At 41.7% G+C, this 26,773-nt stretch overlaps 1 protein-coding gene across 37 annotated transcripts in view; it reads left to right on the top strand.

The window, feature by feature from the left end:
* Positions 1-26,773, top strand: part of RBFOX2 (RNA binding fox-1 homolog 2) — a gene marked incomplete at its 5' end in the record, with an annotated part of 286,161 nt that overhangs the window by 253,319 nt on the left and 6,069 nt on the right. For 9 of the 37 annotated variants that reach the window (XM_080705611.1, XM_080705613.1, XM_080705612.1 and 6 more), the window contains 6 exons: positions 6,623-6,715; positions 9,304-9,364; positions 13,281-13,334; positions 13,447-13,539; positions 14,598-14,730; positions 19,110-19,149. In XM_080705611.1, coding sequence (XP_080561737.1) covers positions 6,623-6,715; positions 9,304-9,364; positions 13,281-13,334; positions 13,447-13,539; positions 14,598-14,730; positions 19,110-19,149 — 474 coding nt within the window. Of the gene's footprint in view, positions 1-6,622; positions 6,716-9,303; positions 9,365-13,280; positions 13,335-13,446; positions 13,540-14,585; positions 14,731-19,109; positions 19,150-21,902; positions 21,946-23,993; positions 24,026-24,190; positions 24,268-26,773 lie in introns of all 37 variants that reach the window. The other 28 variants (XM_080705579.1, XM_080705615.1, XM_080705580.1 and 25 more) reach the window with 13 other exon arrangements.

The following is a 26,773-nucleotide window of genomic DNA, read 5'->3' on the forward strand; positions in this document are numbered from 1 at the left end:
TTCTTTTTTTGAAACAAGGTCTCACTAAGTTGCAGAGGGCCTTACTAAGTTGCTGAGGCTGGCCAAGAACCCGGAGCCTCCTGTCTCAGCCTCCCAAGTACTGGGATTCCAAGTGTGGGCCACCACGCCTGGCTCTCCCCAAGGGTATTCAGCTTCTGAGCTGCACCCCCAGCATTTTTATTTTTTATTTTGAAGAAGAAAAAAAAATCATTCTAGGTTGCCTAGGTTGCTAAGGAGCTCACTTAAGTTGCTGGGGCTGGCCTTGAACCTGCAGTTCTCCAGTACTCTGAGGTACTCCCAAGTACTGGGATTATACACATGCACTACCATACCCGGCTCACCAGTATTCTTAACCTTGAAGTTCTTTTCTACTCTTTTTTCTCTTCTCTTCTCTCTCTCTCTCTCTCTCTCTCTCTCTCTCTCTCTCTCTCTCTCTCTCTCTCTCTCCCCCCCCCCCCCCCAGGACATTCTACCTCTAAGCTACCAGCCCTAATTTATTTTATTTTTAATTTTGAAGCAGGGTCTCACTAGTTGCAGAGGACCTCACACTATGTTCCTGCGGCTGGCCATGAACCAGCTCTCCTCCTATCTCAGCCTCCCAAATCCTGGGATTACACCCAGCTCTGCCTAGAGTCTTTTAATGACAGAAAATGTACTTTTCTGAAGTTTATTCTGTTATTGGACTTGAGACTTTCCCCCATCATATTTACTATCACCCACCACAATAGTTCTTCAGGATAAGTATCAAGCTTATTAAGTAAAGAAATACACAGACTCTCCGGGCGTGGTGGGCACGCATGTAATCCCCATGCTTGGGAGGCCGAGACAGGAGGATCGCGCAGGTTCAAAGCCAGCTGCGCTGGCTTTAGAGACCCTGTTTCCAAATAAAATATAAAAAATAGGTCTGGGAGTGTAGCCCAGAGGTAGAAGGGTTCCATCCCCAGTACCACCAAAAAAAAAAAAAAAAAATACACAGACTCTGACATTTTTATTTTCCATAAGGCTTTATCGAAGTACTTTTGGTTTGCATGTGCCTTGGCAGGGACAGGTACTTTAGACACTGAGCATGTAGTGGTCCCTCGCCTTTCACGCAGGGCCAGGCATCAGAGCCACTACGTACAGGAGCACAGCAGGAGTGACTGGCATTTGCAGCAGGCCTGGTGGCTGTGTGCTCATTACTGCTCTCGGGGGTTTCTACCCATGGACCTGAGGTTAGGGCTGGCTTCAGTCTAGGCTGGAGCTAGAGAACATGAGACCAGTCTTCTCAGTCCTCAAACACAAGCAATGTGATGTCCTTTCTTCCCAGTTACCCTAACTTATTTCTTTCAAACTATGGTAAATATGTATTACTTGAAGTTGCACTATGTAGGCCTTTATGATTTTCAGTAAAATTGATAGCTAATGCTGATGTGAAATGTTTTCCATTATACTTGAAACTGAAGTAACAGTGCATGTTTCCAAACGGCTTAGTTTTTTTTTTTTCTTTTGTTACCATTTTATGGGCTTTAGTTTTATTTTTCTTTTATTTATTTATTTTTTTTAATTTTTGTGTTCTGGCCATACCCAGGAGATCCGTCTGCTTTTGATTTCTCCCTTAAAAGTTACATGGTAAATTTTCTTTCTCATTTTTCTGAGATGGAAAAATTCAAAGATTATACAAATTAAAAATATGTTTCCAGTGCTCATCCTATAGCTTGTTATTTATTGCAGCCTGAGGCCAGACTAAAAAGGTAACAGTTACTTGGTTCCTCTAAGGTTCTTGATAAGTGGATATCACTGACAGGTGATGGAAGTACTGTTTCACTCAGCAAAAGCCTAAACCACAGCCACATACCTAGTAAACCATTTCTCTGTTTCTTAAAGATAGCTAAGATGCTGGTCAATCACTAATGCAACACCAGTGTAATTAAATTTTGAACATAAAATACTAATATAGACCTTGGGGACTGAGAACCACAATAATAGTATAGAGACCTGCATCGTTCAGTAGGGTGGCCCCACTGCGTATTGGAAATGTGGAGATCGTAACTGAAATGTACTTTAAGTGTAAAGTCCATACCAAATTTCAATGATTTAGCACAAAATAGGACCTTAAGCATCTCACCAATGATGTTTTTATATTAATGCCATGTTAAAGTGATTATATGTTGTAATTGTCATATTAAATAAATATGTCATTAAAATTAGTTTCACCTAAGCCGGGCGTGGTGGCGCACGCTTGCAATCCCAGTACTTGGGAGGCTGAGACAGGAAGATCACAGGTTCAAGGCCAACCTCAGGTATTTAGTTAGAGAGGCTCTCTTAACTTGGTGAAACCCTGTTTCAAAATTAAGAATAAAAAATAGGGCTGGGGGCGTGGCTCAGAGGTAGAATGCCCCAGGGTTCAATCCCTAGTACCACCAAAAAAAAATAAAAATATAGTTTCACCTACTTCTATTTAATGTGACTATTAGAAAATTTTACACGTGTGTCTCATATTTCTCTCGAATAGTACTAGGAAAGAAAATGTGCCAACATCACTTTTTAATGAAAAGTTTACATTTTGTTTACCTGTGTTTATTAATGAGAGTTTAGATAAAGTTTTTTCAGACCTAAATATTTTCTTGTTTGGGGTTTGAGATTAAATCTATGTTACAGATTATATCTACTTGGTATATACCTGTACTACCAATTTTAAAAAGTTTCAACATGAAAGAGAAGTATTTAAGAACAATAGTCTAAAATTTATAGTTGTACCTTTCCCATTCTTAATTTTGGACTTTAAATTCTGAGTGGTATGTACAGTACTCATACCACCTGTGTTACTGAACACTTAAAATCCCACCTGTATTACCTCATAATTCTGGAGCTCAGAATTTGAAGTGGGCCTTACTGGTCTAGCTTCAGCACTGGTCTGTTCCTCCTGCAGCTCCTAGAGAGAATCCTTGCCCTTTTGAGCTCTGAAGGCCGTGCATATTCCTCAGGCTGGAGCCCCTTTCTGGTTTGGAGAACAGCCATGGCTGGTCAGATCCTCCTCAGTTGGCTACAATCAGATTCTGGCTCTGCTACTTCTTGTTTTTGCTTATAAGTACCCTGGGGATGCCATTGGGCCCATGGGGATCATCCAAGGTAATCTCCCTATCTCAGGATCAGGAATCTCATCATACCTACAGAATCTCTTGTCATAGAAGGTGACATATTTCCTGGTTCCAGGGATTAAGACATGGACAACTTCAGGATTCATTGTTCCTGCCTACCACAGTGCTATTAATCTTCAAAAGAAAGAAATAAGCCAGCCGTGGTGGTGCACACTTGTAATTCCAGCATTTGGAAGACTGAGACATAAGGATCCGGGTTCAAGGCCAGCCTCAGCTACTTAGTAAGGCCCTTTGCAACTCAGACCTTGTTTCAAAATAAAGAATAAAAAATAGGGCTGGAGGTTGAGCTCAGAGGTAGGGAGGTAGAATGCCCTGGGTTCCATCCCCAGTACTGCAAAAGGAAGGAAGGAAGGCAGGCAGGCATGCACACACACACCTCTGTGTTTCATGTTAGGGCATCCCAAAGCATCAATCAGGCCTTCTTTTTCTGTTAACCCTAGAAAGAGATGCTTGTAAAAATCGCTTTATGTCTTTAGTGCTTTGATTAGCGCATCCATTGGTGTATAAGCACCTTTCTTTATAAAACACTTTTAAAACATTTGAAAATGCAAATCTGTTCCAAAATAATGTTATTGAGAAAATATTACACAAATAGACATTAATGTTAAACCTGGTCGTTTCCTGACCAAACAGTATCAGTGCTTCTGACACTATCCTCTGTTCTTTTGGATACAGTTGCTGTGTCACTGCTGATGCTTCCCCAGCCATTCTGGAAAGGAAGGTTATAGAAGGCATTTCACAGTTAGAGTTGGGGAGGGACGGCCAGTATGGGAACTGATGTCGTTTATAGAATTCTGTGCTTAGACTTGAAAAGCTTATAACTCTATACCCTTGGGCGCCTTATTTTGACTCAGTTTCTTTATCTTAAAAATAAAGCCAGCAGGTAAATCCTTCCTACTCCATGGTTGTATTTTAGAAGATAAATAAGTATACATGGTTTACATAAGGGTGTGTAATATATGTAGACAGTCACAAAGCTAAGTTTAAAACCTAGGTAGTAGTCTCCACTTAGTAGTGACTCAACTATATTGTCATGTAGAGATGCTGGTAGTGACCAGCCGCGCCGTAGGTGCTAGCGTGCCTGGGTCTGCCTGAGGTGGCAGGTGGCTGACAAGGATATCAAAGTGTGCTTCTGAAAATGTTCCCATTGATATTTCCAACAGACTTATATATCCTATACAAGAGTATTAAATTACCCATAGTGTTCCATTGCGAGCAACATACACCTTAAAATTTCTACCAGCTAAGCATTATACTTTCTAGGGCATTTATAGTGATCTCCAAATTGTGAGTAGATAGTCCACTGGAATCCTCCAAATACCACACACCCATAATAATAATTTAGAATGCTGAGTAATCAGATCTTTCAAAACAATAGTTAGCCGGGCGTGGTGGCGCACGATTGTAATCCCCTCGCTTGGGAGGCGGAGACAGAAGGATCGCGCAGGTTCGAAGCCAGCCGCGCTGGCTTAAGAGACCGTCTCCAAATAAAAATATAAAATCGGTCTGGGAGTGTAGCCCAGAGGTAGAAGGGCTTCCAGGAACCCCAGTACCACCAAAACAAAAAACAAAAAATAACAAAAAACAAACAAACAAACAAAAATAATAGAGTTGTTTTTATAAAATCATTTTTAAAAGATGCAGACATGGTAGTACACGTTTGTAATCCTAGAACTTGAGAGGCTGACACAGGGAGATTGCAGGCTTGAGGCTAGCCTCAGCTACTTAGTCCCTCCACAACTTAGTGATACCCTGTTTTAAAATAAAGAGTAAAAAACAAGGCTGGGGATGTAGCTCAGAAGTAGAATGCCCCTGGGTTTAATCCTGGTATGGAAAATAAATAAATGAATAAATGATGTAGTACATCATTTGTATATACTTACAGGCATGGTATATACTTACAATCTTGGCACTTGGGAGGCTCAGACAGAAGCATTGCAGGTGTAAGCCCTCATCAACCTCATGAGACCCTGTTAAAACAGCACTGGAGGTGGAGCTCAGTGGTAGAGAGTCGAGTTCAATCCTCAGTTCCACACACACAAAAAAAGTACTGCTTACCATGCTTACCGTCTTAGTTAAGACCATGTTTCGTGAGACCAGATAACATTGTTAGTATATCAGTGTATCACTAGCATGTATAATTACAATGCACCAGTAAATTTTTTTTTCAAAAGAGATCATGATTAAAGAAAGGCATGTTCATGCCATTCAGTGGCAAGACAGAACCTCAGTAAAATTAAAGGATCCGGGTTATCCTACAGTGAATGTCCAGGAAATGCTAGCGTTACAACAGAGCTATCTATTAGACTATGACTCTCCAGAAAATCCTACAAATTTATATCTTTAAATAACTTGAGAAATTACTTGCAAGATTATAGTTGCATAGTGAAAAGGTAGGGCAGAATAAAGCTAGTGTAATGCTTTATGAAATAGTCACGTAAGTATAGGGTCAGTCCTGCTGATGCCAAAATGCATAGCATGATGGAGTGAGCAGAGGGAAGTGGTCACCCCCTCGGCTCGTGGCTGCCTGTTTTTGTAGCACCTGTAAAGGACAAAATAGTCCTTACCTCGTTGCAGCAGCTATACTGTTGTTTTATGGTATCCTCTCCCTGTTGAATAGTGTACAACTGGTGCCTCTAATGTAGCTCTAGCTCCTCTTAAACTAATTGTCCCCATATGTGGGAAATTACCAACACATGAAATAGGATGTATAGATAGTGACAGTTGTGCAATTTAGGCAGATGGGGGATAGCAGTTTCCTGAAATTCAGCTGGACATATTTTTGCCATAAATGCCAATCTGATTTTTTAAAATTAGCACTGAAGAAAAATTATAATTGGCCATTACTTAGAGATACATCCATTTCCTTAGAAGAGTATGTGTCCCCTTTTCCATATATATTACCTGCAGAATTATACCTCAAAACTGTGCCGTAAATTGTCCTGTTCCCAAAGGAAACTAGTAGTAATAACAGGCAAATGGAAGACTAAACTGACCAGACCTAAAAACTCAGTGTATGATGGATCCTAATTGTAAGGTTTCATGTAGCAGCTACAGGAGCTAATAGATCTGGGATATCACAGTCTATTCAATTCTTTTTAATACGTAGGGGATATACATTAAGAGCATACATTGAAAGAGAAAGATAAAATCTTAAAAAAGTGTTCAGATTCTTGGTTGAATGGTTTGATCTGAGTAACCCTATACCTTAATTTTGGTCTGGCCTCACATGCTTTATATTTCATTTTATTATTGTTGTTGTTGTTAATTAAATGACTGTTGTTGGTATTACTATAGCTCTTTATTCTTTTATTGGGTTAGTTTCCCTTGACACAATGTGCATGGACCACAGCTGTGACTTGGAGAGAGTATCGCTGCGTTGTTGCTGATGTCGGTTTCATACTGTGATATTTTTCTGTTACCAAGAGATCAGTATTTCAACATAACTTTGTGCATGTTCTCCCCCCTTCTCCCGCTGCATGCAGGGATTCGGGTTCGTAACTTTCGAGAATAGTGCTGATGCAGACAGGGCCAGGGAGAAATTACACGGCACCGTGGTAGAGGGCCGTAAAATCGAGGTGCATGTCTTCAATAATTCAATTTCTGGTTTATATTTTTATCTCTTTTTGTATTGCCTCACTTATTTCACATTTGGGAGCCTGTCTTGTCTGCGTGTGTGTGTGCGCGCACACTTGTCTGTGTTCGTATCTGTCCTTCACCTCCTTGCACTAAAATGTATAAGCATAGCACTTCTGTCTGCCTCCCCTCTTTTTTTGGTTGCTTGGGGTTTTAATTTTGATTTGTGTGTTTGTGTGTGTATGTGTGTATTTGTTCTTTATTTACTTTTTTCCTTCTCCAAAATGTTCATCCTTCTGCTCTCTTTATTTTTCCCCCTTTGCTTCAGTTTGCAAGACTGAATTCTTATGATCACGCCTAAACAAACTAACTTTAAAGTGTCTAAAAGCTCTCCAGCTTATAATTGTGTTCTGTGGTAAATCGAGGGGCCAGCCAATAGCCTCTTTCTCTTGGGAGGCCAGTTCGCCTCCATGTGCATGTAATAAGCACGAAACAGAAGATGATGGAGGTTGTGGGGAGGGAGAAGAGAGCCCAAAAAACGTGTGTCATTTTTAAACATAACCAATGCCCAGAATTTCAACAGTTGATTCCTAAATTTTATGAATAACATCCTCAAACGAAGGGTGTGAGGGCTGGCTGTCTGAAAGTTCTGTGGTTGCTCAGAGACAGCCACCTGGGACTCGCCAGCCCTTTTAATTGCGCACTGAGGGTTAACTGGCTCCTTTCCCCTTTCTCAATTTTTTTTATAAGTATTAAATATAAAAGCCACCCTTTGAGTAAGATGTCTGCATATTTTGCTTTTTCCCCCTTTCCAATGGTCTAGCATTTAGGGCCCTTCACTTGACTCACTCTTTCCATGGTAACTATACACAAATGCTGGCGATGGTGCCCCATGGCGGTAAGTGAAACAAAAGCGCTAGAGAAGAAGCTTTTTAAAACGTAATTACAAAACAATTTAGAAAGAAAAAGTCCATCTGCCATCTCACATTAACACTACAAAATGTGATTTGATCTGTCGTTCCTCTTCCTTCCCCCTCTTATTTTCTGCTCTTGAGCCATGCGCCTGGACTTTGGATGTACACATTGTTTTGTAGCAGTCTGAGCTGTTTGATTACTGACTTGGTGGTGATTTCCCCCTGCACATCTTACTCAGAGTTACTGAACTCCAGTTTGGCTGGTTTTATTAACGCACCTTCCGCCCTTCTTCCTTCCCTACTTTTCCCTCTCCCCACACCACTGTCTGTGGCTCTGACTGCAGCCCGCCCCCCACCCCGCCCACCTCTGTGTCCCGCCTCGCCCTGGTCTTGCCGCCTTGGTCTCTGCTGACATAGATTCTGACTGGTTCTGGCCGGCCTCCCTTTCCAGTGCGGCTGCGCTCTGCGCTGCAGCTCATCTGAGCTATTGCTCTTCACTTTCCCCTCTTTCCAAAGTTTTTCTTTCTTTTATCTGTGTGTGTGTGTTTTAACTGCATGCTCTCAGTCGCATCATTGTTGTCTCCCATTCTCTTTGTAAATGTGAAATGTTTGTGTTATCTGGAGGTCAAACAAGAGTAAACAGGGTTTCAAGCATTCCTCACGCAGGAGGACCACTGCACGAGTCAGAAGAGACGCATTAAGATGTTTATTTAGTTCCAATTCTACCCTGAATTGGTTTCTTCATAAGACAAATTTAGCACAGTATACATTCTAAGAGGCAAAATAAGACACATTTTCAAATTCCTTTTCAAATGGGCCTGTCTTTGGTCCTCGTGAGACAGTGTTTAAGCTCCGTGGCGAGGCTGTTCTCTCCTTGCGAGGGTTCTCAGCCTGGAGCTCCAGACTGCTGCACCCCGGCTTCGCCGCCTCTTCTTCCACCACACCATCTTTGTAACTCTTCCTTACCTTAGCCCTGAGGATGCCTCATTTAAAAATGGGGCTCTGTAATGAAGGTAGAGAATACCGTAAAGCAAAAGCAGTAAACATTAATTCTCACAATTCTCTAAGTGTCTACTTTAAAGGTCTTCTGAAACGTTATTCTTAAATGAATACCATATAGTGTAAAGTATTCAAAATGGCCCTGAAAAGACCATGGGAAATTAAGCTCCTGTACTTGTTCACGAGCCTCTGACAGTAAAATCTTGGACAAACACCAAAAGGTGCAGAACATTAGGACAGGTGAAATCAAGTTTTATCACCTGCTTATTAATTTATTTCATAACCCAGGTGGCAAGCCTTGGTTTTATTAACCAGATTCAAAGTTCATTTGCAAACATCGTTGTTTCCTGAATACTTTTTTTCCCATATTTTCCTTAATGCGAGGCTTCTGTTTAAGAATCTCCAGAGACCTTGTAAATGTATTTGGGGGGAGGGTACTGAGAAATGTCAGTACTTATTTTTCCATATGAAAACCAAGAAACGCATTTTACTCTTGTTAGCCTCACTTAATAAGCCTTGGATTAAATTTTATATATTAATATATATTGCTAAATTATTTGTCTAAATGTTATCAGATTTACATTTAAATTAAGTACTGTGTTATTGGATGGACAACTTCATATTCCCTAATATGCTCTATCTACTTCCTGCCCCTTCTTTCTACTCGCTGTTTTTAGGTGAATAATGCTACAGCCCGTGTAATGACGAATAAGAAAATGGTCACGCCATATGCAAATGGTAAGAAACCAAAACTCTCTTGAGGGGGGCTACTTATTCCTATAACTAAGCAGCTTCTCGGTGCTCGGGGTGCTTTGTGCTCATTAACATTCATCTTCTACCCAGTGTGAGCATGTGAGTTGAGGTTGCCGGTTAACCCAGCGTAGGCCCTTCTCGAGCAGTCTCTTTTTCAGCTTCTGTAGGTCTTTGTAATGTGGAGGGCATAAGACCCCTAGATGCCCACCAACTCTTCTCCTGATTCCTTCTCAGGTGAGAAGTTGAGCATAGGTGGGATCAGTTGAAAGGATACATATATTTTAATCATTTTTGTAATTCTAGATCTAACAGTCATGTGTATATAATTTTCTATTCTGTGATTACAAGTTATATAAGTTATATAACTATAAATTTAGTTTATTTCATGAATAATTATCCTTATAAAGGACCTTTTTTTCAGTTGTCAGACTTTGTCTAGATTAATGTTTTCTAAATAAAATGGAATACAATTTTTATACATAGTACCACATTTATTTTTCAAATGGTGTTCTTTAGATCAAATTTGGGAGAGAAACCCCACGGGCTGAATTTTGAGGTCTCAGTAACTTACCAATACCCTCTTTCAAAATAAAATAGGGCTGGGGATGTAGCCAGAAGTAAAATGATGCCCCTGGGTTCTATCCTTAGTACCACGAAACATTGATTAGAATAAGTGTTAAGTTGATTGAACCCACTGTGCTGTAGCATGGCCTTATATGCAGACAAAATCCTAAATCAAGTAGAAATGTATTGAGTAGCTCCCAGAAAGTCTTTACTAAATATATTGAGCCTAGCTTTTTACAAAGATGACATGAATTTGCCTGCATAACATTGAATTTCCTTACCCATTTGATCAGTACCACCTCCCACTTTATTTCTTGCTTTCTTATTTTTACTGCTCTTACAAAAACAAGTTTCTGTACTTTTGGTAAAAACCCACCCTAAACAAAATAGGAAAAAGAGGCAGACTATGTCAAATTTCCTTTAGATTTAGGGGAAATGGTATAGCAAAACAGACCCCCTGACAGGAGTTCAGAGAACAGATTTTTTTTTTTTTTTCAGTGAGACCCAAGAGCATTCTACCTTTGAGCTACACCCCTGGCCCTATTTTCTATTCTTTATTTTGAAACAGGTTCTCACTGAGTTGCAAAGGGCCTCACTAAGTAGTAGCTGAGGCTGTCCGCGAACCAGGATCCTCCTGTCTCAGCCTCCCAAATGCTGGGATTACAACCATGCACCACCATGCCTGGCTTCAGAGGACAGAAATTCTACTTCTAGATTTGACTGCATTTTATCTGTGACACTGGACCATTTTCTTAACCCATCTGGCTCTATATTCATATCTACAAATTGGCAACCACAGAATTTTAGCCCCAGAAGACTCTTTAGAAAACATCAGAACCCAGCCAGGCATGGTGATACACACCTGTAATCCCACTACTTAGGAGGCTGAGATAGGAAGTTTGCAGGTTCAAGAACAGTCTCCGCAAGTAGTGAGACTATCATCTACCTAGTGGTGAGATCTGGTTTAGAAAAAAAATAAACTAGGGCTGAGATATAGCTCAGAGGTAGAATGCCCCTGGGTTCAATCCCCAGTACAGAAAGGAAGAAGGGACAGAGGCAGGCAGGCATCAGAACCCAACCCTCTCAGCTTATTGTTTAGGAAATGAGGCCCAAAGAAATATAGTACTGGGCCAGGCGTGGTGGCGCACACTCGTAATCTCAGCATTCGGGAAGCTGAGACAGGAGGATCGCAGTTCACAGACAGCATGAGCTACTTAGCAAGACCCTTTACAACTCAGTGAGACCATGTTTCAAAAATAAAAAATGACTTAAAATTAGGGCTGGGGTGTAGCTCGGAGGTACAGTGCCCCTGGGGGAGGAAGGGAGGAAGGAAGGAAGGAAGGAACTAGACCAAAGTCACATACAGTAATTATCTCCCTCTTTGGATTTTGTGAAGGTCAAATGACATCTGGCAATGTACACTATGGATTTTACAAAAGTAAACACTCAAAGTATTATTGACAATTTATTAACCTGCATCCATTGTATAGATAGAAAGGAAGTGCTCAGAAAATAGTGCCATTGGTAAGAAAGAAAAAGTTCACTTCAAGCCGGGCGTGGTGGTGCAATCCCAGTACTTGGGAGGCTGAAAAAAGGAGGATCACAGGTCACTGCCAGCCACAGCTACTTAGTGAGGTTCTCTGCAACTTAGTGAGGCCCTGCTTCAAAATAAAGAATAAAAAAATAGGACTGGGTGTGTGACTTGGAGGTAAAATGCCCCTGGGCTCCATCCTCAATACTACAAAAGAAAAGTTCACTTCAGGGTAACCATTTTATTATTTTAATATTCAAGCCTGATGTTCAGAAAACTGTTGCTTCGACAGTAGAAGTCCTAGAAGAGTGTGCTGTGTGCCTTCTCTGTCCATTTTCATTTATGTTGTCTGGAATCATGTAATTTGCGCAGAAACATTACTCAGTATCTGTATAAGTTATAGGCATTTTTTTGGGGGGGTGGTACTGGGGTTCCTGGAAGCCCTTCTACCTCCGGGCTACACTCCCAGACCTATTTTTACATTTTTATTTGGAAACAGGGTCTCCTAAACCAGCGCGCGTGGCTGGCTTCGAACCTGCGCGATCCTCCTGTCTCTGCCTCCCAAGCGCGGGGATTACAAGCGTGCGCCACCACGCCCGGCGAGTTATAGGCATTTAACATTGCAGAGCATTCATGATCTTACAATTCAAGGCGGATTTGAATTCACATTCCACCAAGATTTGATGTAGAATAAGAGAGACCAACACTATGAGTACAGAAATTAGCACATTCAACAGAATGGGAAATTGGATCCATTGAGAAGTAATGGGTTTTCTCTTGAATAATGCTTTGCTTACTTTTAAATCCAATATTTTTAATAGAATTGGCCTTTTCTTTCCATTCACATATTTGTAGAGTAGTAATGACACAATGGTAGGTAAAAAGAATGTGTTTATGTATAAAATGTTTCATATGGAATTCTGCTCATTTGCTATCAGCGTGCAGTAGTTTATTTTCTTTAACACTCACCATATTGAGTTTTTTAAAGGGGAAGAAGAAATAAAATTGACATCATCCACGTCTGAATATTCTTAACAAATGCTGAAAGCAAGTGTTGCGTGGTAGTCAGGGTCCTTCATCTGAAAAGCCTGCCTAGCTTAACACACCCATCACAAGTCAAAGCCTCAGAAGGAATGTGCTGCAGTTAGGAATGTGCCTTGGGTTCTATTATTGTATGTCTTTTTTGTTTTGTTTTGTTTTTTTACTTAGTGAACCCCATTGAAATCCCAAAGGTAAATCCCAGTGAAAGGAGATTTTGTTTACCCAGAAAATCAGCATGGTATACTAGAAGATGAGTTAAAAAAAAAAAAAAATCCAGGTCAAATACGAATTCAGTTAGAAGATGTCTTATGTGTGGTACTAGGGATTGAACCCAGGGGCATTCTACCAGAGGCTTTCTTTTATAAAGCAGCCGTACAGAATGACACGTGTCCTGCCCTCTTTCCTTTTTCTAAGAATACCCATCTGGGTTGGGCTGTGAGAACACTCTGCCAAAACCCAGAATTTATTTTCACTTCTTTTTCCTCCTCTCATCCCCTCTCCATTTTCCTCCCTTGTTCCCAGTTTCTTTCTTTTCCTCTATTTCTTCACACCCCTAACCTGTGTGTACCCCTGCCTACTCTGCTAGCCCCCCCGTTACCCCTTCAAGTGTGCTAGTCTTGCCTGAAGACACCCTCTCATATAGACCCCAAGCTGGTATCTTAAGGACGAAATGCTAATAGGCACCCAAAGCCAACTCGACATGCATTGTGATTGCGCCTGTTCCTCACATAATCTTAAGTGCTCACTGTCCTCTTTCCATTTCAGGTTGGAAATTAAGCCCAGTAGTTGGAGCTGTATATGGACCAGAGTTATATGCAGGTAGAGATGAATGTTTTTACATGTGGAATTTAACTGTAGCAGTATCTGTAGCTTTTCGGTTCATTGTTCCTTTGTAATCTTTTCACATCTTTCATTTTTTTAATGCACTCAGCATCCAGCTTTCAAGCAGATGTGTCCCTAGGCAATGATGCGGCCGTGCCCCTATCAGGAAGAGGGGGCATCAACACTTACATTCCCTTAATCAGTAAGTAGCCTATGTCGGCCTGGTGTGGACTTTGCCTATTGTGACTATTGTAACAACATATGTTAGGTTGGTTGGGCGGTTGGTTGGTTGTTCCTAGTGTAATACATAACTGAAAAGGGTACACTCTCAAGAAGGGTAATAAATCTGATCACAGTGCCTGTCCTGTATAACTCATGCTACAGTCTTCCTCACCAAGATTTCCACAAATATTTTCATCATTTTTGTAGAAATAACTAAGATTTCCACAAAATCAAACTGGTTGGAAATGTAGAGAGGGTGAGAGCATGTGAAGAATATTTTAGTCTGTGCTTGATATTAAGGAAAACAAAAGACGAATGTGTAGTGTGCTCCTTGTGTCCCTGCTAGTCCCTCTCCGTCTCTCCAGCAGCACTGGAACGTACCGCAGTGCTCTCGATTATCCTCGGCTCTCTCGGCATCTCTGACGTCACTGTGACCTGAGCCCTTTACACAGGCCCAGTGGGTGTGGAAGCAGCATCTCTGAGAGGATGCGTGACGGCAGGAGAGGAGTGGTTTCCCTCTCACCCTGCACATCTAGACACGTTAGATAAAGGAAGGAAGCTAAGGACATGAAATGTCTAAAAACTAGTATGTGCCTTCAAGGTTGACACCATAGGAAAATACAAAAAGAGCATCCTGTGAGGAGCGCTTATTATATGCACAGTGATGCTCCGAGACCAGAGTGCTTCATCGCGGAGCGCTCATCAGCCGGACGCGCACTGTCCACAGAAGTTAGAGGTCTTGTCCCTTGTCAAGACAGCAGTTCTCAGAGTCTCTCACCAGCTTCATTGTAAAGCAAAATTGGGCTGGAGCCGAGGAAACTCTCTCAGGACTTGTGAACAGTGAGGCATGGGACCCGTGTGCATGCTGGATCTCCTTGCGTTTCTTTTCCACTCAGACACCCAGGGCAGAGGGTGGGTTGAATGTTCTGTGTGCCATCTGCTTCTCTTCCTTCCTGTAATTGGCTCACAGCATGCTATGACTATACCAGCCGTTGAATGCATGTTGAAATTTCTGTCATATTTTGGGTCTCCCTTTAGTTCCTGGCTTCCCTTACCCAACTGCAGCCACCACGGCAGCCGCTTTCAGAGGAGCCCACCTGAGGGGCAGAGGGCGGACGGTATATGGTGCGGTCCGAGCGGTACCTCCAACAGCCATCCCCGCCTATCCAGGGTAAGCGTGAGATTCCAGAATCAGTGTGTTCATAGAGTAAGCAATTGGACAAGACAACAAGGAACACCATAGCCCTCTCATAACTCCTGGGACAGTGTCATGCCACTTAGTATGAATATTTGCAAATTAACGGACCAGGTGGCAAGAACCAAAATCTGTCATCATCAAAATGCAGTAAAATATTGATTCTTTACCTAAATCTTCATTTTGGCCACCTTAAGCCTTCGTGGTAAGGGCTTAAGACAGTAGCCAGAACGTTTTGTGTTTACTAGCAGTGTGTTGGCATGGAGTTCACTCGGCAGCGCACGGATATGGATTAACACGACTGCAGAGAACCAAGAGAGGCGCTGGGGCCGTGGCACCAGACCTCATCTGCTGTGTCCTCCCTCTCACCACCCGGGCTGGGCAGAGGCCGGCACGCACCTCCCCTTGGTTTACTGCCTGGGTGGTGAGCAGCAGAGCTAGTTACCCACAATGGATTTGCTTTCTTTGTAGGAAATGGATTAAAAGAGGTTAATTCAAAGATGAACCAAGTCCAATTGAATCCAGGGAGAAAGGGAGAAGTAGGAGGATTAAACTACAGTTGGCTCCTGAAGGATGGTAAAACAGCTGGTGCAGCTGAGCACCCTTCCCCTTTGGTTTGCGTGGAGGGTGTCTCATGCAGTGGACTGATTCCATAGCAACAAATAAATCCTTTGCCACTCACTGGGGAGAAGGAGTGAAGATGCAGCTTTGCTTTCATTTGTTTCTCCGTGTCAGCCTAAAATGTATATTTTTATAAAAAGTGGACTTTTACAAGTCAGTTAGTTGTACCAAGGACTTTCTCTCTTCAGAGATGTGACATTTCTCTTCTTCATCTTTCCTCTACCTAGGATAGGTTTTTTTCCCTGTATTCTTATGGAGGAATTAGTGGTGGCAGAGAAGCCTGTTAGCTGCTACTTTTTAAAATAGAAAGGGGAAGAGCCTCCTTTGTATGTCCTTTTCTAGCAGCAAAATTGGCTTCATCCAGAGGTGTACTAATTCAACATTCATTCATTCATAGACCAAATGGACATACCATTAGGAGTCCTCCATGCCACAGAATTAACGCACTTTTATTAGACCAGGCAAGTATGCATGTTGAAGTGGGCAGGCTCCAAAAAACACTGGAAGGGAACTGCTACAAAAAGTAACTTTTGTTTGCAATTTATAGATGTTTAAATCCCATGCATTCCATCATCTCCATCTTCTGCCATGACTTCCTTTTAATTTTATCCTTTTTTTCCTCTCAACTTGATCTTTGACCTTCAACCTCTGACATCTCTAAAAAAATTAATACACAGTATTGTTTTATCAAGAATTATTCAAGTGAAACATAAAAAACAAACCTTTTAAAAGTTCTGCACACTAGGAAAATTGCCCATTGAGTATCTTCCATTTCAGTCCAAAAATGTTTACTGTCACATTTGCAGAGATTGCTCAGAGAAACATTGGACCTCCTTATTTTTTAACCTTCCTGAATCACTTCATAAAGTGGTTGGATTTGTTCCTATTCAGTCTAGGTTCTTTCAGTATATGGGCCAAACTTGAGGGCCCATTCTCTGCCAAGTATTTTATCTTTTATATCTAATCACATCGACTTCTATGCATTACATTGAACACTAATTTTCCATGTTTTCCTTTTACTTAACTAAACCACCTGTTTACATGGAAGATGGCAAGGAATAAGTCCAGTATTTTATGGGGAATGGCCTAGAATTGCTTTTCAGCTTAGTAAACAAATTCCATCACTGACCATTATATTCTAGCCTCCTTGTGGCATTTGAAACAGGGGATATTTGAATTCTTCTAGAATTTAGGTGAATATTCCCATTAACTTATTTTACTTAGGGCAAAACGTATTGTGTTTTTTAATGCCCAAAACTCTTCTCTATAAAAGGAATGTTTTTAAATCATTGCCTATATCCCCTTACGCCGCTGAAGGTTAACTAGTTACCACTGGGCCTGAGCGCTTCCATTTTACCAACTCTCTCATTACAAACAAGTCTCATTACTATCTACCAACAGACTTAACTGCAGTTGGAGACTATAAAAATAGGTAGGACTTGTCTAAGCGTCCATCAAACAAGAGTCTTTTGCCTCTTGTATAGTGCATAGGTATAGTATATTTGGGGCACTGTAAAGTGCAACCATACTATCCTGTAAATACAGCAAAATGTTACTCGAAATAGAATCCAGAAACCTTTCAGCTACCTATTAGAAGCAAGGTACTTCAGCTGAACACAGTGGCGCATACCTGTAATCTCAGCTGCTCACAGGCTGCTTTAGAGGCTGAGCAGGAGGATGGCAAGTTCAGGCCAGCCTGGGCAACTTAGTGAGTCCTAATCTCAAAGTAAACTTTTTGAAAAAGGACTGGGGTATAGCTCAGTGGTAGAGGACCCCTAGGTTTAAGCCCCAGTACCAACAAAAAATTTTAAAAAAAGAAACAAAAAGTTACTTTATATTCAAATTAAAAATATGATTTGAGCCGGGCGTGGCGGTGCACTCTTGTAATCTCAGTGCTTGGGAGGCTGAGACAGGATTGCACAGGTTCGAAGCCAGCCTCAGCTACTAAGTGAGGCTCTCAGCAGCTTAGTGAGACACTGTTTCCAAATAAAGTATAAAATAGGTCTGGGAGTGTATACCAGAGGTAAAAAAAAGTCCCTGGGTTCCACCCCAAGTACCACCCAAAAAACAAAACAAACAAAAAAACAAAAAAAATATACATATATATATATATATATATATATATATATATATATATATATATATATATGATTTGATTCCCCTACTTACCAGCCTGTTTATTATAACACAAAGCAGTGGTTAAATAAAATCCATCTTGTTTAGTTCAATAAATAATAAGTAAGTCGTTTAATTTAAAATAGTCAAATCTTGCCGGGCGTGGTGGCGCACACTTGTAATTCCCGCACTTGGGAGGCAGAGACAGGAGGATCGCGCAGGTTCGAAGCCAGCTGCACTGGTTTAAGTGACCCTGTTTCCAAATTAAAATATAAAAAATAGGTCTGGGAGCATAGCCCGGAGGTAGAAGGGCTTCCTGGAACCCCAGTACCAAAAATAAATAAATAAATAAAATAGTCAAATCTTGACCTAACAAATATGAAAAAGATATTATCTTTAATCTCTACTGCTATTTTATGTCTCTTAGTCCCCAAATGATGTTTTGGGGAAAGTCTACATGTGTAAAAATACCTCAAAATATTGGAAATCTATATTTTAAAAATAACAGTCTAGTGTTGCTCCAAATTTAAAAAAAAGAAAAATATTTATATTGTTTGATACAAATTTATTATCTAAAAAATAAAATATACCCATCTATATCTGACCAGTTACCTTCTCCCATTTTATTCTTGTAAATAAGACAGGATGAACCTTGGTCATGCCCAGAACTTGTTATCAGTTGGATTTTTTTTTTAGAATTCCATGCATATTCTTATGGTAAAAAAGAACCCTTAAAATCTTGCAGTTACTCCTTCCCACTCTGGATTATATTGTTACTATCTGGGATCCCCACTGCACCTTTCAATTCTTGGACCTTGGACCAATCACCTTAACCTTTAGCTCATTATCTCTGCTTGTGAAAGCAATGCATTGTGGGTATTTTTGGTTTTTTTGTTTTGTTTTTTTTAATTACATTTCTCTGTTTACTTTGGTCAGAATTGATTGACTTGTTTTTCTGAGGTGTTGCATTGGTTCTTAAAAATGCTGAATAATAATACTTTGCATGCTTGTGTGATCAGCCAAATCTTATCGCATGTCTAATGTGCAGGGTAAAAAGCAGGTGATGTATGGATATCAGAAAGTAATTACATTTTACTCTAATAAAACTGAAAAACAAAGTACTAAACATAATTTTGAAATATACTTTACATATAGGCCCTGCCCTAATGGAATTCTTTGGGTTCGCTGAAGTTTTTCATGTTAAACCCTCTCCAGCCCTACCCCCTTTGTAAGCTCTTTGAGGAGAAATTTCCTCCCAAGGCAAACTTATTTTAAAAATACTTGAGGTCCAAAAAGCTGATGGTTCCAACCCAGCTGACCTGGGGGAGCCGTGTAGACCCTCCTGAGAGCACTCCGTACTGCCGGACCTTACTGTAGTTACCGAGCATCAGGGTTCATTCCAGTTCCGCACACCTCTGTCCCCCGCATGCCCTGGAGCTGTGTAACACGCGTGTGCACTTTCATGTCTTTCTCGCTGACTTGCATCGCCCCAAGCCCAGGTTGTGGATTCATACATCACCTGCCGTGTAGAGCGCATGTGCATGCCGCCGTCCTCAATAACCGGAATGTGTTTCTGTTCTTTTGTTTTTTGTTTTTGTTTTTGTGTGGATTTTCTGCAGTGTGGTTTACCAGGACGGATTTTACGGTGCTGACCTCTATGTAAGTACACACACCGGGGCCTTCTCGACCCCATCCCCCGACAAGCCAGCCTTTTTTTTTCTGTTTCTTTGGTTTGGTTTGGTTCTTGTTTTTGTTTTTTAATATAATTTGGTTAATTTTTATTTCCTTTTTCCTTGTGGAGATATATATATATATTTATATATTTAAGAATGCAAGCATGCTTCTCTGCCACTGCGCTTGCCCCTGGGTGCAAAAACTGAGCCTTTGGGTTTCCTGATCATTGCAGGGCCAGTCTACTGGACATATTCTTTTCCCTTCCCTAGACTCACAGATGTTCTGTGTATCTCTGATTTACTGTTGAGATGATCAGCAGGTTTAAAGTCTTGTTACTGTTGTCTCATTTGCATACATAAATAACAGGACCGACTGAGCCCTAAGTCACCTCTTTCCCTTCCCTTTCTTCTCATTTCACGTCCCTCTTTAGATCATTAGAGCTTTGATTTTAGTAGATGGCAGTAAACATTATGACCTGTGTGCTTTCCAGTCTATACACTCAGGGAGGGTGTGGGCGTGGGGAGCTGATGCCAGTGGGAGCCTAGCAGCGAGGGCGCCACGAGTGCCTTCCAGACCCCTCTCTCAGAGGTTCACAGCCTGTGTGTGGCTTTGCTTCAGGATCAACAAGAGAAAACACCGGCGTAGAGAGCAACCTAGGCTCTCGAGACTACCAGATGAGACTGGCTGGTTCTTCTAGCCATGGTGACATTTAACCCACCATTTAAAATGTCTAGCTAGATCTAATGTTCCATGATTGGTTAAAAGATGAACAAAATGATCTGACAAAAAATAAAAGCTCTCAAGTTTTAAAATCTTTTATTAGGACCTCTCCAAGTGGTCTTTTGTATAAGAAAACCTTGTCAGCATGAAATAACTCTGTGGGGATAGGTTAAAATTCTCTGGCACTCTGAAATGAAGTTCATGCCTTTTAGAATACATTCAGAGGCTTCCTGTACCACAGGAAGCAGAGCTAGTATAATGCCATCCTCCAGGCGCAGGTACTTACAAACCCTGTGCTGTTCAGAGTGGGCCTTCAGAATATGCCTTTAGTGTCACAGTTCTCAAGAGAGCCTTAGCCTGCTTTGGTCCAACCCTCATACTTCCAAGACGTGTTCCTTAGATGGCAACTTACCCAGGATTCCATAAGTTCTTCATGTAGCTGAGCATAAATACAACTAATCCTTTCACTGCCTCTCTTTGCACTTAAAATCAAAATCCACCTCTTTCCTCAGAATGTTTAAAAGAAGTAATAAAGATGTTTTTTCCTCATGTACACAAAGACACTTGAGGATTAGGACACTCTTTCTTACCTTTATACCAAATTATACATGTACATGTGATATTAGCATGTCCGTTCTCCCATATACATTAGTATCCATATTCTCATGAGACTCGTCATTTATTGATAGGTTGTTTTCTTGAAGTCTTGTCTAATAGAGCAAGCTCTTCCACTTGAATTATTAAATCAAGTTTTCTCTCATATCTTTCTCATTTGGAGATTTATTAAAATGTAACCTACTTTGATCTTGTTAAGAATCACCTTTCTCCTTAAGTCAACCAGTTTAATATTTGTTTATAGATTTCTTATTTCCTTAGCTTAAAATATAAAATTTTCTAGCTGGGTGTTGTGGTACACACCTTAATCCCAGTATATGGGAGACTGAGACAAGAGGATTGCAGGTACAATACCTCATTTAAAAATAAATAAATAAATAAATTTAAAGGACTGGGAGTATATCCCTGGGTTCAATCCCCAGTACCCACACCTGATTTTATTTTTAACTGAGAGAGATGATTTTTCTGTGCCTCGCAAGAAAATGCTCTTGACTTTTTTTCTTTAACCTAGCTAGATGACCTTAGGAAGCTAAAACAAGTAATTCAGCAATCTGGCCAAAATATTGTTGGGCCACCGGTCCCTGTTTTTTAAAGTACTTAGAAATACAATAAATGTTCCTTTGTTCCTAGCTTAAAGCAGAGTTGCTTGGAGAAAAAGCAAGCAAAAGTTGCTTGGTCAGTAGTGCTGAGATAACAGCCAAGCCTTTAGTGAAAAAGAACCTGGTACAAGGCAGCTTTGAGTTGGGCCTGGTAGGACTCTCAGGCTTCCACTAATTCCCATGTTCTCTATGTGAAGAAGCAAAGAACTTGCAAACACAGACAGGAAAACCCACGTTGCCCTGAGTTTGTTCTGCCTTCTCTGCGCATTTTCCCACCTGTGGAAACCTATCACAACACATTTAGTTCTTGTTTCCTTGGAAGTGGTATTAGAATAAAACGATGGAGGGCTTGTCTGCGTAAGAAGTGCAGGGACCCATAAGCCAGAAGAGCTTGGGTGCTGGGTGGATTGCAGTGTGTTGATTCTGGAGGGCTCTTTGAACATCCTTCCCTTGTTCCGTTCTTAGTGATCCCTGAGAGCCCTTCTCTTCCTTCCCCTTTCTTTTATGGCACACTCTTCTGGAGACCTGGCCTAGCAATTGTGTCCATGGTGTACGAAGACATAGGGCTGGGGAGTATGGCTGTCCACTCCTCACCTCCCTCTGCTCGGCCCAGTAGAAAAGGCGTAGTTCACCCTGATTCACCTTTTAAGTGGGATACAAACTGCTCCTAATTCTCATCCTGTGAAAAGCATGCTTGCATCCAAAGGAAAGAAAAGGCTGGCAGGCCCCATTGTGGGCTTTTTGTATGATTGTTTTCCTTCCACAGCTGTGTTTTTGAACTGCTCTTCCTGTGTTCTGTTATAGAATAGTCTTACAGGAACCAATCATTAGCGCTAAAATACCTCAGGTAGGAGTGCCAGTGTGACCTGCCAATCAATCAGATTGTGGATTGCAGTGAAAAAATTGAATTATACTAACCATTGCAGCTCCACGTTAGAGATGGGAACAGAGGCTTTTTTGGACAATCGAGACTTGTGAGCGTGTGATCTAAACCCTGCTACCTCAGCAGAGCACACAGTCGCCTTCCATACACAACAGCACTTCCTCCAAAATCAAGTGCTCCGGTCCCCTTGCCGCATATCTGCACCAGGTGTGTTACACACACTGTCCCACCACTGCTGCCTCTTTAGTTTCTCTATCTCATTCGCCGCGGCGTCCAAGCTGGCCTTTGATACTGCAGATCCCAGCAGCTGGGGACACATTCTCACGCCCGTGAAAGAAACGTCAAAGGGAAAAGGCAGAACTTTGTCCAGATGGGACTTTCTTAAATCCCACATTGGGCCTGCTGTGAAATCTTAGTACTAAATGCTACTACATAAACAAATTTAAAATTGCCTTAAAACTCTAGATGTACTGGGACTCAGAAACCAGGATGTGCTTTCCTTGCCCTCTTTCCCTCTCACCTGAGATCAGCACCTGCATTGAGAGTCGTGCACTGGATACTAGGCGGAAGAACAGCCAGTGGCTTTTAATAATAGTTACTTTATTTATGTGGCTGCCCATTAAGAATTAATTTGGACTAATTTGGAGAGATATGAAATAGCAAAGAATTTGGCAGAGCTGATTCATTAAAGATCACCTCTTATCTGTCATAGAAGTAACAAGTTGAAAATACCAGGTTGATCATGCCTCTTTCTTCCCTTAACCACTTTTAAGTACTGAAATGAAATTTAAGTACTTCATTTCAAAGTCAATATGTCTCTTTAAGAGCAGTGACTGACGTACCATTATTACGAGTCGTTTCTGTTTGCTCTGTATTATTCAGTCACTCAGAGTGCCACAGAAGACCTTAATACTGTGCCCTAGAGCAGAGGTCCTCACTGGGTGGGAGGTGGAGACGGAAAGAGGAGCTAGCATCATCTCGGGGCGTACTGGGTGATTCCCAGAGACCCAGCGTTGATCCCCGCTACCTGGAATTGATTTCTGCTCCGCTGTAGTGATTTTAAGCACCACACCCACCCCGCCCCCATGCGCACACACCCACCTTGCTGCATCGAGCTGTACACTACATGGAGGTGACGAGCTTTCATTTTGTGTGCTGGTCTTGAAATAGACACTCCCCTCCTCAGTGTCACATACTGTCATTGTCTCTCAGGTAGAAAGAAGGTGTCTTGACATCACATGCTCACCAAAGTCCTGTTTTAATGTAAACCTAAAACAAAAATACAATAAAATTGAAGACGAGGTTAAAATCAAGACAAGGCCAAAGTTTACCAGTGTGAGATTAAACTTAATAGGTATACAGATGAATGTTAGACATCGGAAGGATGATATTTAGAACTCATGTATTTCGTTCTGGTTTAAAACAGCAGCAGAACCTTGCAGAAGAATCATGTGGTCAGTGTGGCGACATCATCCAGTTATTAGACATAAAGTTGATTCAGAGCAGAGTAGGATCCTGAGGTGTGACTGAGCTATGACAAGTGGGCTTCGCTAAAACCACTTCAGAATCCTTAAAGAAAAGGATCTTAAAGGCAGCAGCATTTTCCTTTGAAAATGCTAGAAGCTGAAGACAGATAAGTTAGGTATTTGTGGAAAGTAAAGTTCTTAAGTACAGGAGGTATTTTAGAGAAGCACCGTGGACAGACATGCTTACTGGCAGAGCATGCACACGGGGAGCCTGAGCGTCGGGGATGAGCCACACGTCAGGGCCAGGCAGGTAGAGAGGGGGCTGCTGCAGTGTCAGGGACATCAGGAGTCACTCAGGATGATTGCCAAGGGGAAGGAAAGCAATTCTTTTTCAAGGAGCATGTGTATATTTGAACCAGGCTTAGTCATGCCAAATTCATACGGCTCTCAGAGTTCCAAGAAGCTGTCCGTGTGTGCCCGCCTACATTAGGGTGTGCTGTGGCCATGCTAATCCCCATTTTTTGTTTTATTTCAAATCACACACAGATAGAATCTGCAAACTGCTTCAGATCAAACAGGTCTGATTGTGTGTAAATACATATGTCCTTTTTAATTTTTATTATTAATGGTTGCTTCAGTTTTGCATCAGTGCATGGTTAAAAGCAATACACATCAGCTATTCATGATTTCATATCTCCAAATGAATTATTTCTCCTCTTTTTTTTGTTTGTTTGTTTGTGCAGTCAGCTGAAGAAATGTTAACATCTCACTCTAAATCTCTCAGTGGAGACTCTGTTCCCTTCTCTGATATAACAGATGGGTTACTGCTTGTTATAATTATTAACATTGTGGTGTGGGCCAGGGCTGGGTGGGCAAGATTTATTCTTCCCTTGGGCTGGGGAGGGGCCAGTCGATAGGGTCTGGAATGTTAACTCAAGTGGTGACTGACTGTTTGCGTAGTACCAGGTCGTTGTGGCTGCACGCTCTAGTAATTGAGGCTGTGTACTTCACGAGCTTGTGGTAGAGCCTAGGGCAAACCGCTGTCCCAAGAGAATGCTGGGATAGATAGAGTCAGCCAATCCCAGTCTGAACGTGGTGATCTTGCTGGTTGTTTTAGCCCCAGATGTTGGCATGCTTAGTTTTTAATGTGATTAATAAATGTGGCGCCATATCCCTCCCCACGCCTGAACCTTCTCTCTCCTACCCCCTTCCTACCTGTTCTTTTTGAAAACTTAAGAAATAGCAATGAAAACCTGAGTGTTTCAAACTGCACTTTGTTCTCATGTTCTGCACAAGCCTTCAGACTTCCCGAGGGAGGGAAGCTGAGAAAACACTTCTCAGCCTGCAGCCTTCATGCACTCTGAAACCTAGAGCACAGACACAGATCTAGATTTTATCCTGCATCTTGTGACGTCTTTCATCAAAGAACCAATTTAAGCAGCCATATAAACACATTGGTGTGAGGCTGTTATATATCTGAAAGCAGTGAATTCATGATACGCTGTGTCATTTTTCTTTAGTTATTAGTGAATTACCAGGTTAGTTTAGTAGGATACCCTAAACATAGCTCTCCTTTAAAGAATTGTTTTTTAATGCCATGTCAGAAAGTCACTAAGAGAATAGTCAAATATTATCTGCTTTTTTAAAAAGTTATTAAATTAGGTGTAGGTGATGCACACCTGTAATCCCAGTGCTTGGGAGCTTGAGACAGGAGGATCACAGGTTCAAAGACAACCTCAGCAAGTAGCGAGACTCTCATCAACCTAGCAAGGCTCTGCTTCAAAATAAAAATAAAAGCTGGGCGTGGTGGCGCACGCTTGTAATCCCAGCTTTTGGGAGGCTGAGACTGGAGGATTGCGGTTCTCAGGCAGCCTCAGCTACTTTTTGAGGCCCTCTGCAGTGAAACCTGGTTTCAAAATAAAGAATAAAAAATTGGGCAGGGGGTGTAGCTCAGAAGTCAAATGCCTCTGTGTTCCATCCCCAGACCTGCAAAATTAAATAAATAAATATAAAAATAAAATAGAGCTGGGTGTAGCTTGGAGTTAGAATGCCCTGGGTTCCATCCCCAGTACCACCAAAAAAAAAAAAAAATTATTAGCCAGGCATGATGGCGCACACTTGTAATCCCAGCACTTGGAAGGCTGAGACGGGATCACACAGATTCAAAGGCAGCCTTGGCTACTTAGTAGTGAGGCTCTTAGCAACTTAATGAGACCCTGTTTCCAAATAAATTATAAAATATAACATATATGAAATATGAACTTGAATCACAGCCTCATCAAATTCAGTGTGAAGTTAGAAAAGGAAACTACTGCAGGACTCTGTCCGCGCCCTGTGGACCGGAAGGAAAGGGTCTTGCTCCTGGTTAGCAGTAGCTTCCCTCTGAGGGACCTTCGGCATCCTGGAGACCAGAGAAAGTGCGCAGAGCCTGTCCTGTCAGTACCTACCTTGGGACCTCCTGCTCCCAGATAGAGGAGTGTAGCACCAACCCATGATTTGAGAGGACATGCAGAGTGTCCCCATGTCTCCTCAGCCTTCCCGGGGTCAGGCTTGAAACCTGCCCCAGGCAGAACTCTGGAGCCTCCACATCCCTCACTGAGATCTCTGCTTCTGCCTCGGAGCCTGGCCCAGTGTTCAGGCGCTTCACTTGGTGGGCGTGGGTCCAGCTTTGAATGCGCTTTTTTTTTTTTTTTTTTTTTTTTTTTGTGGTACTGAGATTCCTGGAAACACTTTTACCTCTGGGCTACACTCCCAGACACCTATTTTTTATATTTTTATTTGGAAACAGGGTCTCTTAAGCCAGCAAGGCTGGCTTTGGCGACCCTCCTGTCTCTGCCTCCCAAGCGTGGGGATTACAAGCATGCGCCACCACGCCCGGTGACTGCTTTTATTTTTTAAAAAAAAGTTTGGTGTTTGAAGGAATACTAAAGAGACAAACCACATAATGCTGAATATCCTTATTTACAAAGAAATTTCACTAAAGATAGCCCTGCTAAAGATTTAACACCAGCTTTGGTTCAGAACTCTTGGAACCATCTCTTGTTACAATGATTGAGCCTTTAGGGTTTCGTTAAAATTTCAGCTGTAATGACTGCATTTGCTTTTTTTAGCAAATGCTCTTACCGTTCTTTGTCCTCTTTAGAAGCTTCAAAACAGTAGTGTGATAAAGAAGTACTTGAGTGAGCTGTACACTGCAGCCACATGCACAGCTCTGAGCAGATCAGTCCAGCCTGCCATGCCCATAGACCTGGCTATAATCCAAGGGACCACCCATCACCAGGATCTGGGAGGATGCTGCTGAGTCCCGCCCCACACTGTTTTGTTGC

This window comes from Muscardinus avellanarius (genome assembly GCF_963383645.1).
Source record: "Muscardinus avellanarius genome assembly, chromosome: 11".
NCBI lineage: Eukaryota > Metazoa > Chordata > Mammalia > Rodentia > Gliridae > Muscardinus > Muscardinus avellanarius.